Source organism: Castanea sativa, chromosome 8 (assembly GCF_040712315.1).
Source record: "Castanea sativa cultivar Marrone di Chiusa Pesio chromosome 8, ASM4071231v1".
NCBI classification, from domain to species: Eukaryota; Viridiplantae; Streptophyta; class Magnoliopsida; order Fagales; family Fagaceae; genus Castanea; species Castanea sativa.
The window spans coordinates 22,896,128-22,913,697 of NC_134020.1; the positions used below are offsets into that span (position 1 = coordinate 22,896,128).

The following is a 17,570-nucleotide window of genomic DNA, read 5'->3' on the forward strand; positions in this document are numbered from 1 at the left end:
CTATATATGTTACTCAGAAAACATGGACCGTAGAACTTCTGCACAAGCTCATACAAACCATTCTTACCCAAAAGTGAACTCGCAGACGCTTTGACATTTCTTCCTCAATGTTTTCCACTAAAACATGCCTTCCTGGCTTCTTCTTCTTTCACAATTCTATTAGCAATGAAAAGGGCCAAGCTCAAAAAAGAAAAAAGAAAAAAAAGTAGGCTTGTATCTCTTAGTGCCCTGAGTCAATACCTACAGAAATAGCTATTGATTTTTACCCAAGAAAATTTTTAGTACACCACCATAATATTGAAGCATAAGCAAATTATGACTCATTATGGAGGCAGAGAAGATTGAAAGTTCACCATTTACAAATTACAGTATCTTGACAACTAGGCCAACGCACATGGAAGCATGGCAGGTTTATGGAAATCTCATTCACTTTCAGCCTTGTAGCAAATGTACTAACCCAACCCAAACTTATAGCATGCAGAGCGAGAAGCATTACATCACCATTAAGTTTTCCAATTTAAACACCAGGTTCAATATTTTCAATTTCTATTCAAGCATCTCAAAGTTCCTGCTTGTTCCAATTTATGCCTGAGAGACTCTAACAAATAGGAGTACGTTATAAAACAAAATCATTATCATGGCTCTCAGTCACAATTTGAATAAAACCAAAATCCTTAACTAGATTGAAATTTGAAACCCGCATCTAGGATCATGTAAGTTAAACAACCCAACATATCTATCTATTGTGAAAATGGTATTTCAAATATAGTTTGACTCTTGTAGACCCACCCATCTTGAATAGGGCCTTCCAATTCAACCTTTCCCTATATCTTAAGCTTTTCCAATTGAATTCTGTGCCCAATCTAACATCTCCCACAAGAACATGCATCTTTCATCTTCATTTGATAAAATGCCAGCATCAAAAAACATACACCACGTTTCTCAAAAAAAAAAAAAAAAAACACTACAAGTGTGGCAGTCAGATTAACATGGCATTAATATAAAACATTCCATGATAATTTCCAATATAGCAGGTATAACTTTAATCACAATGGCACATCAGGATTCTGCTACTGTGCGGTCAAATTTTTGGGGTCAGCTATGGATCCTCAATTATCTTACTTAATGATTAAAATACTTGCAATTCAGCAAGAACAAAGCCTCCAAGTGCTAAACATAAATATGTTGCAGTTCGTGCCATGCAAATCATTTACTATAGTTGAAGCATACTTTAATTTCATTGCAATTCATGAAAGTTTTGCAAGCTAATATTATGCAACATGAAGGCACTATACTTTTGTTATGCACAGTTACATTAGACATAATCCATTCCACCAGCAATTTGCTTTCATTTAGCTCATGCTTGAAACAGTTTCAGATGTAAAAATAATACAAACTCTAAGATATCTAAGAGGAAAATACATCAATTACAGTTCATTGGTCTCTCTTCTATACTTCAAAGTTACCTAGAAAGAATGTTCAAAATGAGTAACAGGATTCATAGTATATTCTATCTACTTCTAAGAACATCCCTAAAATTTCATCAATGCAGCTTCTGTCTTGATTTATCACTGCAAGCTTTCCCCACCAAAATTGATAATGTCATTATGGCCTGCATTTTTTGAGTCATTGATCTGAGGCTTAATCAATTTATTAAAAAAACACGTAAAAAATATAATAAAAAATAAAAAAGTCCTAAATTTATGTGTTATAGACTTAAATTTCTAACAATTTTTTGGGTACTAGTTTCTAACAAAATTTAAGGTTCACATAGCATGATCTGTAAAGTTAAATGATTTTAGTTTATCAGTTCTTATGAAGTTATTCCACCAGAAAGCTATAAGCAAAAACACTAAATGATGGATGCCATCTGCATTAAGTGCTCCACATTTTAAATAGTGACCAATGGTAGTCTTGGGCATCCACTTAATATTCTTCTGCAGATTCCCCCAACAAAATCTCAATGACAAACCTTGACAGTGAATTGCGTTAATATCTGGCCCTGTTAGCTCTATTCCATCATCACTTAGCAGTAATATCCCTGATGAAGTTATGTTAAAAGGGAAAGCCAGAGGTGGGGATATTGGAGATTTTGCCACCTTAATAAACCTCTGACCTGCAAGAAAAATGAAAATTAGAAATCTCAAGTACCCAGTGGAAAGGCAAAATCTATGGCTTCCACATGTTACATACTATGTATAAAAGGTAGTCTCAATAATCCAGCAGTAAACAGGAAAGGGTCCCCTTCAATTTTCCCTCCCATTTTTAATTGGATGTGTGACATGTGACATTCATTTGATTTTTAAACGTCACATGTCTTACATCCTATGAAGCACGAGTGCGTTTCGGGATTCGGGTGCGGGTGCGGGACTCGGCAATTTTTGAAAAAGTAGGGTGCGGGTGGGGAGATTAAAAAATTATTATTTATATTTTTAATATATTGCTAAATATACTTTTTTCACATTATATAAATATATACCAAATTTAAGAGCAATAATAAATAATAACTAGAATATAGAGAATGGGAGAGAGCCTATCTGAAGAGTGAAGGCAGAGAGTGAGAGAAAGGCGCAAGAAAAATGAAGAGGGAGAGGGCTGGGTCTTGGTTTTTTTCTAAACGGTGCGTTTGCACCTTTTTTTTTTTTTTTAATTTAAATTTTGGCCGGTATCGGTTTGCTCCCGATACAGACCGATTCGGGCCGAATCGGTGCCATATCGGCGCGAATCGCGCCGAAAAAATGAATTTTTTAATGCCCGACGAGGCACGGACGCGCAGGCAGCGGCGTCGCTTGTGCGTCCCCGCGTTAGGCCGCATTGGACGCGGGTGTGGCGGCCCAAACACCGCACCCGTGCTTCCTAGCTTACACCTAAAATTGGAGGGAATTGGAGGGGATCTTATCTTGCAATAACAAGTTAATTGGACTTCTCTTGAAGGACATTTCACAATCTCAAGAACATAAATTCTAGTTAGTTTTTTATACCAATATGAATGAAAGCATACAAGTTTGAAAAATATAGGCATAATCTTTTCGGGAAAAAAAAAACATTTTCTGATAAAACATTAATTATTAAAGAAAGAAGAAAAAAGGAGGCCAGGCACCTCAGATCCCTCAAATAAGTAAAACATAAACCAAATTTGCTAATTTTTTTCCTGTTAAATTAGAAGGGAACATAGTCCACTCTTATATTAAATACACCATCTTCAGCAAGATGACATTCTAAAAGAAAAATAAATTCAAAACAAGAAAATTGAATGAAAATATTTTATTCTAGTAGCATGCACAGGAGATGCACACTTAGGCTCCTTTCGATTTATTAAAAATTAGCAAGTGTAGACCAACCTGATTTAGCTTCAAGCACAAGACGAATTGTAACAGCATGAGCCCAGTTAATTCCCAAAGCAGCAACAAGATGAGAATCATGTCTTGTGCGATCCTCGATGGTTTCATTCCAACTTTGCACTGTACAAAATAATCTATACTTTAGCAATATATCAGGAGGAAGATTTTATAATCTGATTATGTCATCCAACCTTGGAAAAAATAGTGGCAGGTCTCATCACGGCTTTGAGACCTCACTTGATTTGTCACCACAACAGGAATTCGTGAAAATTCAGCTAGTGACCTAGAGATTAGGGTTGGGTGTGAGAGAGAGATATAGAGCATCATTGAAAAGAGAGTCACCATAGCTAAATGATTCCGCGATATAGCAGTTAAGATGGTATGATCCTCACTTAATAAAAGAAACGTGCCAACCCAATGTATTTTGTCTGGGAGCCCCATGCTCGAATTCCCTGAACAATGTAGAGCAACCACTGATGGTATATTAACACACCAACCAACAATGTATGATGCGTTGCGATTGTATATTTTAAAAATATATATATTCGAAACATAGAAGAGATGTGCAAACATAGCACCAATAAAGAAAGGAACTATGCAGCCAACCAGAGCACATCAATGACCTTCATTCATGCAATGGAGCACATGGTGGGGAGTTTTGACAATGGCAGTCACAAATATCTAGGAAAATTGTATAGGAAATTGCAGGGGACAACAAATCAAAACATGCATATTCCCAAGCCACTTCTTGTTAAAAGTTTCAAATGAAAAGCACCAGTTCAACTTGCCTTGTTTCTGAACTCAAGTTTTCATAATATAAAGGAATCTAAGAGGGAGGGGGAGGGTGTTGTGTGGGGTGGTGGATTAGACTATTTTACTCTCTAAGATCAATTGAAGTGGACAAGCATCATCATTCACACTCAAAGCTTTCCATACTCAGGATTCAGTCTTCATATGATAAATTAAATCCTTAAAACAGCAGGTTATGGACAAGATTACAGTTATCCTAAAGCAAAGGAAGGCATGTTGATTGTTATGGAGAACTTGTCTAATGTGGAGGACGACCAAATATGGATTTGATTACAACTAGCTAGACTAGATCAATCATTACTGGAAAAATTGAACTTACCCTGTAACCAGAGCAGCCATGCTATCAATAACTAGCAACTTCACTTGATTTTGAAGGAGTGAAACCTTGATTTGTTGCAAACTGGTAACAATTTTGATAACAGATGGTTCACTGACCCAATATCAGTAGAATTTTTGATAAATTAGTAAAAAAAATGAGTTGCTATGACCAAGGAATATCAACCTACCAGGAAATTTAGGGGCATCATAGGCATACAAAGTAAACAACTCCACATTTGATAACCAACATAACATATTGAAAAATTAAAAAAGTAGATGCAAGACCTTCTAAGGTAGATATTGAAAAGAGAATAGATATACATATTGTGCTTGACAGGAGACAAGTAAGAACTTAACCCTCAACTGGCATGATAGTGGTGCTGAGGGATCACCAGAGAACCTGAAAGATGTCTGTAAGTGCATTCCATGCATCAGAGGCAAATGTTAATAATCAATATAAACGCATTACCCAGATGCAGTTATGTTCCAAACTTCCAATGAACTATTCCACTAAAAAACTTACCATCAGTGGAAATCCCTCAGTAAGTTCAGTAACTATTTCTCTCACCATGTATATGTCTCATGTCATTAAGACATGCAACTGAGCAGCATTTCTGCTGGCTTCTTGGAGATGTTTCAATCATGTTTCAAATTGAATTAGAGAAAAAGATTCTGAGTCCATCTTATAAGCTTGATCTTAACTAGTTAAGAAACCCTGTTTAATTCTTCCTCTGTGTGTTAAAGCTTAACTCAAAGCACTGGGTGCAGACATTTTTCTTTCCTCCCTGCCATCTAAATTATGTCCCAATTAATAATCTACTTAGTTGCCTCATAGAAAGCCTCCAAATAAAACCATGCCAGACATTACAAACTGAAGGGGAACTTGTTTCACTTAACCAAAAAAAAAAAAAAAAGAGGAGCTGGTTTTCAATGCAAATAACTAGAAATCCAGTGAACTTCATCTTGTCATCCATCAATCCCATCTGTAGTTGTCACTAGTTTAACTTTTTCTCTTTTCTTTTGGGATAAGTAAGAAATGATTATATAAAAGAAAGATTGAAATGTGTACATGAATAAATGAACATGTTCTAGTATACATGCTATAGTCAACTGTCTCCTCAATATATCTTACACATACAAAGAATCCAAAAAAACCAACAAGATTAGGAGGCCTACACTCATCTAAAAATTTCAGTCTTGTCTATCCTTTCTAAGGCCTTAGAAAAATAAAGTCTTAACTCTTACCTCTCAGTGAATTCAGAAAGTGATGCTGGCTGCAAAACATGGATCCTACCAGCCATCTGAGATGTAAAAGGAAAAATAGTCTCTCGTTAAGATGAAGTGATGTGATGGAAGTAAAAAATTGAAAAGAGAAACAATTAAGTTTTCCAGCATACCTCCTGTGCCATTTCTTTCCTCTGAAATATTTCAGGGAAACTTTTCACTCCAATTTCTATCAACCTGAGGATAGCAAACTTACTTGAAAATAGTGCCTTTTCTTATTTAATCATTATAAGCAAATACGAATACCTGAAAAAATGGTAGCTTAAAGGTGTGCTTCAAATACCTTCTTGAACTAAATTTGGACTCTACGTCGATATACATTACATGGCCATCTAAACCTCCATAAATTGCAGGTAATGAAGCTAATAAAGAGAGCTTCAAGCAAAACTGCAATTTGATGAAACAAACTACAACTAAAAATTCAACCAACCAGATTACATATTTCCAGAAAGAATATAGAGACACTAACAGAATATGCGTGCAAGCTCAGAATTGTACCCTTTAATGAAATGCCTCATTTATCAAGATAATAAAAAGAAGAAATCACTTACATAAGTTGCATTTCATCACCCAATAGGTGCCAAAAGTGATATGTTGTCTCTTATACTGTTGTAAATCTCTCAATAGCAGAAGCAATGCTAATGTGAATATGGTTTTCACAGTAAAAAGGTGCTAAAAGAAGGAAAGGAAATTGAATACTTATAAAGGATTCAAAGTTTATTATTCTAATTATTTTCATCATCATCCAATGACTAGTTGGCACTAGTAAAAGCATTGTTGCCTACAAAAACTAATACTGATACATAATTTGTGCATGTGAATGCATAATATAGGACCTTATATTTTATTTTGTAATTTTCACTTTAAGCTATACAGAATCAGTCGCTAGAATCTACGGCTCAGCTAAAGCTCAAGAGAGCCTTAAATCTCAACTATAGAGGATACTTCCTTTTCCATTGATCAGCTCTAGGACAGGATAACTTGGTTAAATGAAAGGCTGCTATGCACCTTATCATCACCGTGAGCCAAATTTCTTTCAGATTTTCTCCTTTCCTTAAGAATTTCAAATTGGACCAACTCAGTCCCATTTTAGGGATTCAATAATCTTCACTGCACCTGAAAGGCTAGGAAACATGGATTCTTCAAACTACTAGCCATATCTGTATTAGATAAGCATCCTATACAGATGCTTCTTTACTTCTCTCTCTCTCTCTCTCTCTCTCTCTCTCTCTAATAGCTTCTTAATTAGTTTTATTATTTGGAAATGATTTATGCTTTTTAGCATTTGTAGATTTATCTTTAAAAATTGAAATAATCAGTTTAATATAAATTAATTAAAATTTCTTTGCTATATAGTATCCTAGATTTTTAAAAATAGATGTAACACTGTGTCCATATTGTATCATATGTCTACTTTGTGTCTGTATTGGTGCTTCCTAGCTGAATGACGTTTTCAGCAAAAAGGTACATGCATATATGCCAAAAGAATGTTGGTTTATGCCATATCACACAGACCTGTCACGCATCCCAGTGTATATAGGAAAAAAGAGGTTGGATGCTTTGACTAGACAATGATGCCTCCAAGTATTAAATTTTTAGATCTAAGGATCACATCAATTAGATGCCTAGACCCTACATGTGTATTGTGTTTGTGAGGGGTAAGAGCATACACCTTATGGAGAGTCTTCATGAAGGATTGATACAACTTGTTGGGATACCATCTTATCCTAAAAGCAAATGTCATGGCTTGATAAATGCACTAGCTACATATGCACTATACCCGAAAAGGACCGGTCAAATTTAATTAGAACTCCTCTCAATTGCTTATGTAGCCCAGACCTACTTAGTACATGCCCAACGTGGGACTCAACACAACCTCACACAAGACACACTTGTACAAACCAAACCAAACCAATCTGATCAATACAATCGAGGTATCATAATTTCCCCCACTTAAATCCTTGACATCCTCATCAAGGACTATGCTATGCTATAGTTCCCCTGAGCCACATGGTGTTAATAGGTTGGTTATAATACCATTTATCATGATCAGCACACAATTTCTCAACACATAATTATACAAAACTAATCCAATTAAATGTAGACAATCTGGAGGTATCATAGCACAAGTCAGTATTGGGCCAAAAATGTTAAATCAAGTACTCATTCTTATACTACAACCTGATGTGGGACTTGATCACTCACACATGAATATTAAATACTTCACTTACTAGGACATATGATTATAATGTAAAACTCAAGCTCCTTCCAACTATAAAATACGTTATTATGGAATAGAGTGAAGATGGTCACATAAAATTATCAATATATGAAGGGAGGGGAGAGGAAGATGCACTTGAGAGTAAGTAAGATACTTATGAAAGACAAATACTTGTGTTTTTCCAATTCCAGCTGGACCAACCAACTCTGTCAAGACACCAAATGGTATTCCACCACATAAGGCCTCATCTAATCCTTTCATATGAGTGGGAAGATGGCCAGCCAAGTGCTCATTTTGAACCCGTAGCTCCATCAGCGATAATGCCTGAAAAGAAACAACTAAATCCAGCACCTTTGAGAAGCTCAAAACCAAAGAAGAGAAAGAAGTCCTTTAATGCACCAGTTTAGTCAATTGAACCACCACAATAAGGTTGTGTTTAGATTTGATGATTCAAAATCACAGGATTTAAAGAATAATTGCTAGTATAAATTGCTTAATAAAAATTAGCAACACAAGATTATTTGAGGTTTGAAGATTTTGCTCAAATAGAAACACCTTGTGATATGATGGATTTGAAATGACTTCTTACTTGTAATAATTTCAAATCCACATATTAATAAGCTGAAATCCATGCATAAATTTCATCAACAGAAAAAAAAAAAAATATATATATATATATATATATATATTTTTCATACTTCAATCAAATCACTTAAAATAAAATTTGAAGCCCTAATCCTTTTCTTTAAATACCTCTATTCAACAAACCATAAACAAATTTGAAAAAGAGAATTTTTATTTTTATTTTATGCTTACAGTTTGATATGGTGGACACACGATTTCACTGATGTGAGCTACTGCAGATGTTACTTGTGCCAACCCCACATCTAGCAATTCCATCAACTCAAATTCAGTTAAAGATAATGCATCCTGAAAGCAAACAACTTATATGAAATTCCTCCACATACCCAAAAGAGAAAAAAACTCAACTCTCCATACTTTCATTCCTCATTGCCTACAAATTCATTGTAAACTCAAACTTTTACTTCTAGATTCATATTTCAATAATACCCATAATTTTTTTTCCCTATTAATTTGGCTGAAATTTAGAACTATAATCAACCATAAAATTTTGAGGATAGCCATCCTTTACAACTTACATTTATTCAAAGTTAACTTAGCTGCATCTTGGGTATAGATTAGATTCATCTACTAGTACCATGGGCAAGTTGAACTTTGCACAAAATAGTTACACCCAGAAAAAAAAGAAACATGAAATTAGTACAGTAAATTCTTTGCAAGAATTTTACAACAAATAGTTTACCAACAGTTTCAGCACTATGTCCCATGTTTACATTATCGAAGACTACCTTATGGGTAAAACAAAACAGTGTCCAACGCGACCGGGCTGTTTGGATGTTTCATATTAAGAAGTACTATTAATAGATTTTGGGCGAAAATGAGATAGCTAACAATCCGGCATCCAAACAGGTTATTAAAGGTAGTTAAGTTCGTTACCTTGGCGGTGAAGACATTACGAGCTGCGAAGACGTTGGCGATCGACTTTGGCAGACCCATCTGGCTGATTTGCTTGTTCGCCATTTTCTCTCTCTCTCTCTCACACTTGCTTTCCCGCCACATGTGAGAGCCTAACTTACCTAATCAGTAAATATGGGTGAGAACGAAGTACATACTTGAAGGATTTTCTCTTGAAGCCCAAATCCAAATGTGACTAAGGGGCCTACTCTTGATATATTGTGATCAGTGCAATACCTCTGTAACAGACCAATGCATGATCCACTACCTATTTGCTATTTTTGGGCATGCCTTAGAGCACTAGTATGGGAAATGTAAACATTCTCTAGTTGCTATTTTACAACTCAAGACATCAAAACTTCACTCCATCTGAGTTTTTATACGTAAAAAATTTGCAACCTATGAATAGTAAGGTTACGAATATGCAACCTTACTATTCATAGGTTGTAAAGAAATAAATTTTTTTTTTTTTAAGCTTGTGATTGTATATGACGAGAAAAAGATAGTGAGAGGAAAGAAAGAGAATAAGACTTTTTATTATTTATACTATTATTTAAGAGGTTTTTTTTTTTTGGACCGGTTTTTTTTTTTTTGTTCCAAAATACCCTACATTCCTAAGTTTAAGTAGAGACAAAACTAAAGGATAATTTAGTAAAAATACATGTCTAACTTGCACTATAACATTTCCTACAAAATGAGAACATTCTTCCACTAACCCACTTCTTCAAAGCAATTATACGTTTATTTATTTTTTTTTAAAAAAAACAGAAAAATAAGTTAAAACACTCCATGTTTATCCAAAAAAAAAATCTTAAAAAAAAAAGATAGTTATTAAAAAAAAAACTAAACTAAATAGATATATACACTTTTTTTTTATTATATATAAGTAGATATATTTTTAACTCTCACTAAAAAATTGCCTACAAAATAGGACTACTCTCCTAAAATTTTTCAAATTACTTTATCTGTTTATAAAATAAAAATTAAATTAAAACAAACACATGTTTCTTTATAAAAATACATCTACTGTTTTGATTAAAAAAAAACACATCTACCGTTATTGAAAAAAAAAAAAAAACTAGCCATACACCCACATTTTAGTCACACAAACAACTTCAAACTTCTACCCAATAAATTTGAATCTTTCCATTATCACCCCTATGTATTTTTGTGATTGGAAAGTGTAGTAATATCAAATTATAATGGATTCAAATTATTAACCTTTACATAAAAAATAGAAGATCACATGCGTGCTCTGAGGCTAGTATTATATAATAAAAGTTGGGTTTAGAAGCCGTGGTTATGCCAAGTGACTTCACCAAATTGCATAAATTTTTTTAGATTTTTAGATTTTTCAATAAATTCATTCACTTAAGTTTTTAGATAAAAACAAAATTTTTTTGATCTTTATCAACTTTTTTGGATAAAGTAACAATAAGTGTTCTAATGAAAATTTTCTTCTTAAAAAAAAAAAAATATATATATATATATATAAAGTAACAAATTTAGGATAAATATTTATCCTACAACATCTATTTCCTAATAATAAAGTAGCAAATTTTAAAGTATTATTTGTTCTTCTCAAAATTTTTTCTTTTGGAATAAATAACAAAAAATAGCTAATATTTATTAACTTTAACGTAAATTAAAAAAAATTCTAATAACATTAACTATTTTTTGGTGATAAAGTAAAAAAATAATAATATGTAATTAATGTAAACTTCTTAATTACGTAAACTTATTTTTCTTTCTATTCAATATCAAGTTTTCAATTTCTTCTCAACTTAAAATTATCTAATATAAAAGTGGGGTCATATATACGCATTGGTATATTTTTCCCTTTTCCTACCATTTTTAGATAAAAACAAAAAGTTTTTGATCTTTATCAATTTCTTTGGATAAAGTAATAATAAGTGTTCTAATGAACTTCTTCTTCTTCTTCTTTTTTTTTTTAAATTTTATAAAGTAACTGTAGGGACCAAGATTGGCCCTCAGCCCAACAGATGTGAGTGATGGCCAAACAAGCCCACAACAATAGATTTGTTAGAGAATGGATTTAATAGGGGAAATTTAACCTCATACTGTAACACTATTTTATTCCCTTGAATGAGCTCCATAAACTCCACTTCTTTCTCATCCCGCACACTTTCTGAAAAATATTTCTCATAAAAAGTATCAAGGAAAATAGTCCAAGTCAATATCTCATCTTCCTCAAGTGGCAAAGTCTTTTTAGTGCATATCCACCAATGCTCTGCTTCCCATTTTAGCATAAATGAAGCAAGAGAGACTTTTCGCATCTTAGTACAACCAACCACATCAAATATTTTCTCCATTTGCATTATCCAAGTCTTTGCTTATGTAGGATCAAGGTTTCCCAAAAATGAAGGAGGACCCATCTTTCTGAATTGCTTAATGGTACATCCTTCAATCTCTGCATCTTTGGGCTTAGCTGTTCCACTAGTACTAACATGTTTTTCCACCACCTTAGCAAGACTTCTAATAGCAATTAAAACAACCTCAAGGTTTTCAGATTTTGGCTCAGAACTAGAAAGGGTAGAATTGCGGGGTGGCATTTTCCTATAACCAAACAAACAACACTTTAGAGTTGGATAATCTCAAGGAAAAATTGTAGTATAAAAGAGATGCTAAATCTTTTACTATTCTTATGATTCTAAGCATACAGGCACATAACTTCTAACAATTATCAAACCCATAAAATACCCACTGACTATCCAATGATTCAAGCCTATTCTTCCATATCCTATACAAAACATTAGAAGTCCTAATTGTCTACAAAATCATAACCAAGAGCTCTGATACCAACACTGTCACAACCAAAATCTATGGAACATGAATTTAGATGCATGACTAACTTGCTAATCTTACTTAACTCAATAAACATAAATAAACTAAACATAGTTCAATAAAACTCCAAATAAACAATGCTTTTAATAAATCTTTTACAATACTAAAATCCACAATTTAGAATAATCTCCAAAATACTATAAGATCTAAAGTGGAATAAAAATAACTAATAATCATTTAGAACTTCAAGTATTATTGACTTCGCTTACAAACTCCCGCGCTCTACCTTGCACCTTATGAATCAATCCAAAGGTTATGTTCCCCAACTAAACTTTAATCTGAAAATTGTAATTGATGGGGTGAGCCACACATCCAATAAGCAATTATACACAATACACAACAGGATAGAGTCAAGCAAAACACGAGTATTTAGATTTTTCACAAACTCACTCAATGATATCAAATATAATTATTTTAAAACATATAAATAATCACTTAATACATATGTAATCACACCTTAAAATCATTCGAAAACACATACAGATAATTGATCAAAGCATAGTGTCACATATACACTTATCACATATTCTCACATACAATTTTGTGAGCGGATACCAACATCTAAGCCCAGCTGGTGAGGGATTAATACTTATTCTCACATACAATCCTGTGAGCGAGCTTACACATATACCTGATCAATTCGGAAAACACTTATTTTGAGTCACATATCACAAAAAGCAAAGTTTATACAACATAGAATAATTTTCTTAATATTAACAATTATTCCAACAATAAAGACATATCGAATATCACAACATCAAATTGAAACATAAATCAAAAGATGCTTGACTCTCTTAGGGAATGAATAGGAACTGAGGAGTTTATATAAATATTTTACAATTCTTGAGTAAATCTGAAAATTCAATTTGCTAAAAGAAACATTTTAAATACCATTTGGAGAATAGGAATATGGCTTCGAATCACTTGGTTTTAACAAATTTAAAGAACAAGAGCCTTTTTAGAAAACTTACTTTAAACCTCAATTCTTTTCGGAAAATAGTTTAGTTTAGAAATCATCTTTTAAATGAGATTTGGACATTCAAAACGTTATTTAAAATTCAAAGTTTCTCTTTAAAAAATTATTTTTAAAAAAGTCAAAGTTTATCTTTCAATGATGTAAAAATGCTTTTGATAAACTTTAGAAAACGTAAGCTTAAAAATATAATTTTGGAAAACCTTTAATTTCTAAGAACCTAAAGAACAAAACTTGTGCATATTATGCATAATTACTTACAGCACTTGAATCACTCTGAAAGTCCAGCTAAAACAACCTACTAAAAGCCTCACAACACTCTTAAATAGGACCTATAATCAATCGTGGCAATTACTTAATATCCTTCACAAAGTATGAAACTTATCGAATTATACATACTGACTCACTAGGAAAATACTTTGCTGAACTAATAGCACTTTTAACACTAAATTAAAGTTCCTCTAACTAATGATATTCTAACCTATAATATTCCCTTGCATTAATCGAAACTCATATTGCCATGAGGAAGGCAGTAGCCAAAATATCATTGACCAATGATCTAATATAAAACCCCAAAGAAAATGTTAAACCATCCTAATATATATAACCAAAGAAAAGGTTTATTCATCCTAATATATATAATCAAATAAAACGTTAATTCATCCTAATATATATAATCAAAGAAACGTTAACCCAACCTAATGTATATAATCAAAGAAAACGTGACAAAACTAAAAGGACTTAATATATACAAATTTGAAAGAAAACATGATGGCAACATTCACTTGTTCTAGGGACCCATAATGGACAACGTGAAAGCCATACACACAGAGGCCAATTCTAAGATTTAATATATGTACAAATATATCTCTCAATGGGTTTAACAGTATATAACCTCAATGAAAAATTGTGGGCAATATCATTGACTTATTCTATATCTATATATATATATATATATATATATGTACATATCTGAAAGAAAAACGTAAGCCATAATCATAGATTAGAACTTGTAATTCGATGGCTCAATTCAAGAATGAAATCCGTAAACACTAACCTAAAAGTCTAAACAACAATTCTAGGAAAAAAAAATCCCTTTGAAACAAATCAACATATCACTAATGTTTCCAAGATCAAACTCTAACTCTTTAAATTCTTTGTTTCTAATAGATGAAAAATCATACTTGGAACAGTTGGTTGGCTCTTCAATTAACTCTAAGGAAAAATACACCTCCTTGTCTCCTTAGTGATGAAACCCTTCTTATGAAAACCCTAATTTGTCTTTTCCTCCACCTTATATTTTAACGCATCAGAAATGTGGGCTGGAGTTTAAAACCCACTTGAGCTTATCTCTTCAGTCTCCAAGAAGCCCATAAAACATCTTCCGCTTTTATTTATTTATTTCTTATTTTAATTGCCTCACTAAATTATATGCACTAAAAGTTTAATTTTCTCACATATTTGTAGTACCACAAAATTGTCTACTCCTATCTTACTGTGCACACACATATAGTACCTTAACTCTATATTAAAAATGACAAGGTACAGTGATAATTATAAAAACAAAATTGCGGTATTACACAAGACCCCCACTCTGCTTTCCGAGGAAGTTTGGCTCATCGGGAAACATTACTTATTCACTGTTATCGGCCCTTGTCCTTAGCCTTCTAACACACTTGCCCTTATTAATGCTTGGTTGTCCTCGGGCTCCTTGGCATCCTCGGACATAACCCACGACCCAATACCCCTACTTGGTTCTCTTATCCCCACAATAGCCCCTCGAAACTCCAGTCTTTCTCTCTTTTGAGAAAAATGGGTTTTCAATTTTATGTTATTGAGTTTCCCACGCTCATGGAATGTCCCTACGTGCAAGCGTCTTTTCACTTGCAATGAGCACATTCCTGACGCTTTAGCATCTAGGACGCTTCATTAATTACTTCACACGGTGCCCTGTCCCCCATGTTCTATGGTGCGATGAGAATCCTACGGTAGAGGTTTCTCATAGGGATACAAGCAGAAACTTTCCCATTCATTCTCCCTTTCTATATAAAACATTCGAAGAACCCAAGTCCTCCATTTTTTGAATCTTCAATCTCTCAGGAAGCGGTCTGAGGTGTTCCTTTTCTTCATTTTTGTAAGTACCCTTTAGTCTACCTATTGACTATTAGGACCCTTTCTTCTTCGGCCTTTTATTTTGTGCCTCATTCTTTTAACACCCCTTTCTTACTTCCTAGATGGGTAGATTTTCTAGTTTGGTAAATACCCCCAAGGGCATAGAAAACTTTAAGGCTCGATAAAATATACCACCTAGGGTCTTTATTCGGCATTGCCTTTAAGGAGAATTGCATGCTCTAAAGTCGGAGGGAGAAGTGGTGATTCCTATGATCGCCTTCATAGAAGGAGGGATAAAGATTCCTATGGGTAGAGTGACTAGGGATTTCTTGATTGCCCACAAACTTTGCCAAACCCAGTGTTCCCCAAACATATTTAGGATACTAGGTAGCGTGGACGCCCTCAATGAAAAGATGGGCGTAAATCTCACACATCATGACGTTAATTGGGTATATAATGGCCAGCTCCTTAAGAGTACAAGATATTATCTTAAAACTAGGGTCCCTGAAGTTAGACTCATCTCGTGTGATAGGCTTTCTTCGCCTTACTTACTATTAATTCAGTGGGCAAGGCAATGGATACTGATTTTCTAGAACGAATACAGAATCTAAAACTCACGGAGGAGGAAGGGGAGGAGATAACAGTCCGATCCACGCAAAGAGAGAAAATACTAGAAGAATGGTCTCTCAGTCTCATTGGTAAGTTCTTGGCCTCTCGACCCTTTAATCAGAGAGCAGCAAAGAATCTATTGAGATCAGTTTGGAAGATGGGGAATGACTTGAAAATAGTGGATATTGGGGAAGGATTTTTTCAGTTCAAATCCACCATTGGGAGCCAAATTAAATGGGTCTTGGACAATGGCCCATGGAGCTTCGAAAAATCAGCTCTTGTTATTGAGACGATGGGAGAAATGTATGACGCCGAGATCAGTAACGTTTACAACAGTCCCTATGTAGGTGCAAGTATGGGGTCTACCATTCGACCTCATCAACGAGGAAGCAGGGAGAGATATTGGAGGTGGTTTAGGCCGAGTGGTGGCAGTGGACTCAAAAGCTCTCACAGCAGACCAAGCACGATTCCTCAGGATTCAGATTGAGATTCCATTAAACAAACCTCTACGTCGAGGCAGTCCGATGATAAGCCCTGAGGGAGATAAATCATTAGTGGCGTTCAAATATGAGAGGCTGGTAGGCTTGTGTTTCCGGTGTGGTATGTTGGGCCATGAAGAACAATTCTGCAAGGTCCCCTCGGTGATGGTGGAAGGAGGGAATCCATATGGAGATTGGATGAAAGCGGGGTACAGAGGCAATCAGGGGAACATGGGGAGACGCCCACAGGGATTTCAATAGCCAAATGGGAGGAATGACGGGATTGATCGTGGAAGAGGTCCGCCACAGGTGACGGTGGATTCAAATTCAAATTCTGGAGTATTGGTCATTAATGAGAATGCCGAGAAATCAGGGATTAATGATAAGGCAAATAAAATCCCACCCGAGAAGAAAGCCAATCAAACAGCAACGGAAACTCAATTGATGAGGGTTGACTCTACAAATAAGGAAACAAAAATAAATGGGGGGATTGCAGATTTTTCGGATGCTATAAATCAAAGTAGGAAGCTTTATAGTGTCCCTATCAATTACGGCATTGACTCTATTCCTTTTGGATCAGAAACTAATGCTAAGGGCAAACAAAATACACCTAGGACATGTGACACACCACATGATGAAGTCTTATTCACGCAACCAATCAACTCACTAAATCAAAAAAGCACAAGAAAGAAAGGGCTACGCAGAAGGGAGGCAGCCAAGCAGGAGGGAATGAATATTGAAATAAAAAAAGCAGGACTGAAGAGAGACAATAGAACCTGGGAGGATGATGAAGCCCTTGAAAATACAGATTTCAAGAAGGCTAGGGTGGAAGCACAGATGGCAAAATCAAATAATCCAGCGGCGGAGGCTGATTTCCAGCCCCGCCGATCACAATGAATGCTATAAGCTGGAACTGCCGGGGGCTTGGGAACCAACGCGTAGTTAACGCTCTCTCTCATATGGTGAGGGAAAAGAGACCCAAAATTATCTTTCTCATAGAGACTAAGCTAATGGTCAACGAA

At 34.5% G+C, this 17,570-nt stretch overlaps 1 protein-coding gene across 8 annotated transcripts; it reads right to left on the bottom strand.

Annotated features, from left to right (window-relative positions):
• Nucleotides 1-1,315: 1,315 nt before the first annotated feature.
• On the bottom strand, nucleotides 1,316-9,647 carry LOC142607872 (DNA repair protein RAD51 homolog 2). Of its 8 annotated transcripts, none has more exons than XM_075779526.1 (12): nucleotides 9,493-9,647; nucleotides 8,791-8,904; nucleotides 8,146-8,298; nucleotides 6,037-6,140; nucleotides 5,867-5,930; nucleotides 5,715-5,770; nucleotides 4,471-4,551; nucleotides 3,734-3,793; nucleotides 3,533-3,624; nucleotides 3,342-3,461; nucleotides 1,973-2,116; nucleotides 1,316-1,612 (listed from the first exon to the last, which is right to left on the bottom strand). In XM_075779526.1, exons 1-12 carry the CDS (start codon nucleotides 9,613-9,615, stop codon nucleotides 1,569-1,571), a joined length of 1,155 nt encoding a protein of 384 aa, XP_075635641.1. In that variant the 5' UTR covers nucleotides 9,616-9,647; the 3' UTR covers nucleotides 1,316-1,568. The 8 variants fall into 8 exon arrangements, with proteins under 8 accessions (XP_075635641.1, XP_075635640.1, XP_075635643.1 ...); XM_075779525.1 differs by having other exon boundaries at nucleotides 4,471-4,581; XM_075779528.1 differs by lacking the exon at nucleotides 8,791-8,904 and having other exon boundaries at nucleotides 9,493-9,637.
• Between the last annotated feature and the right edge of the window lie 7,923 nt (nucleotides 9,648-17,570).

Excerpts from the sequence above, each read along its gene's own strand:
- LOC142607872 (XM_075779521.1), bottom strand. The coding sequence starts at position 9,615 with ATGTGGCGGGAAAGCAAGTGTGAGAGAGAGAGAGAGAAAATGGCGAAC. Across the intron at positions 4,582-5,714 it reads CTTTCTGAATTCACTGAGAG|TGAACCATCTGTTATCAAAA; the intron begins GTAAGAGTTAAG and ends ATATTGGGTCAG. Across the intron at positions 3,794-4,470 it reads ATGGCTGCTCTGGTTACAGG|GGAATTCGAGCATGGGGCTC; the intron begins GTAAGTTCAATT and ends TACATTGTTCAG.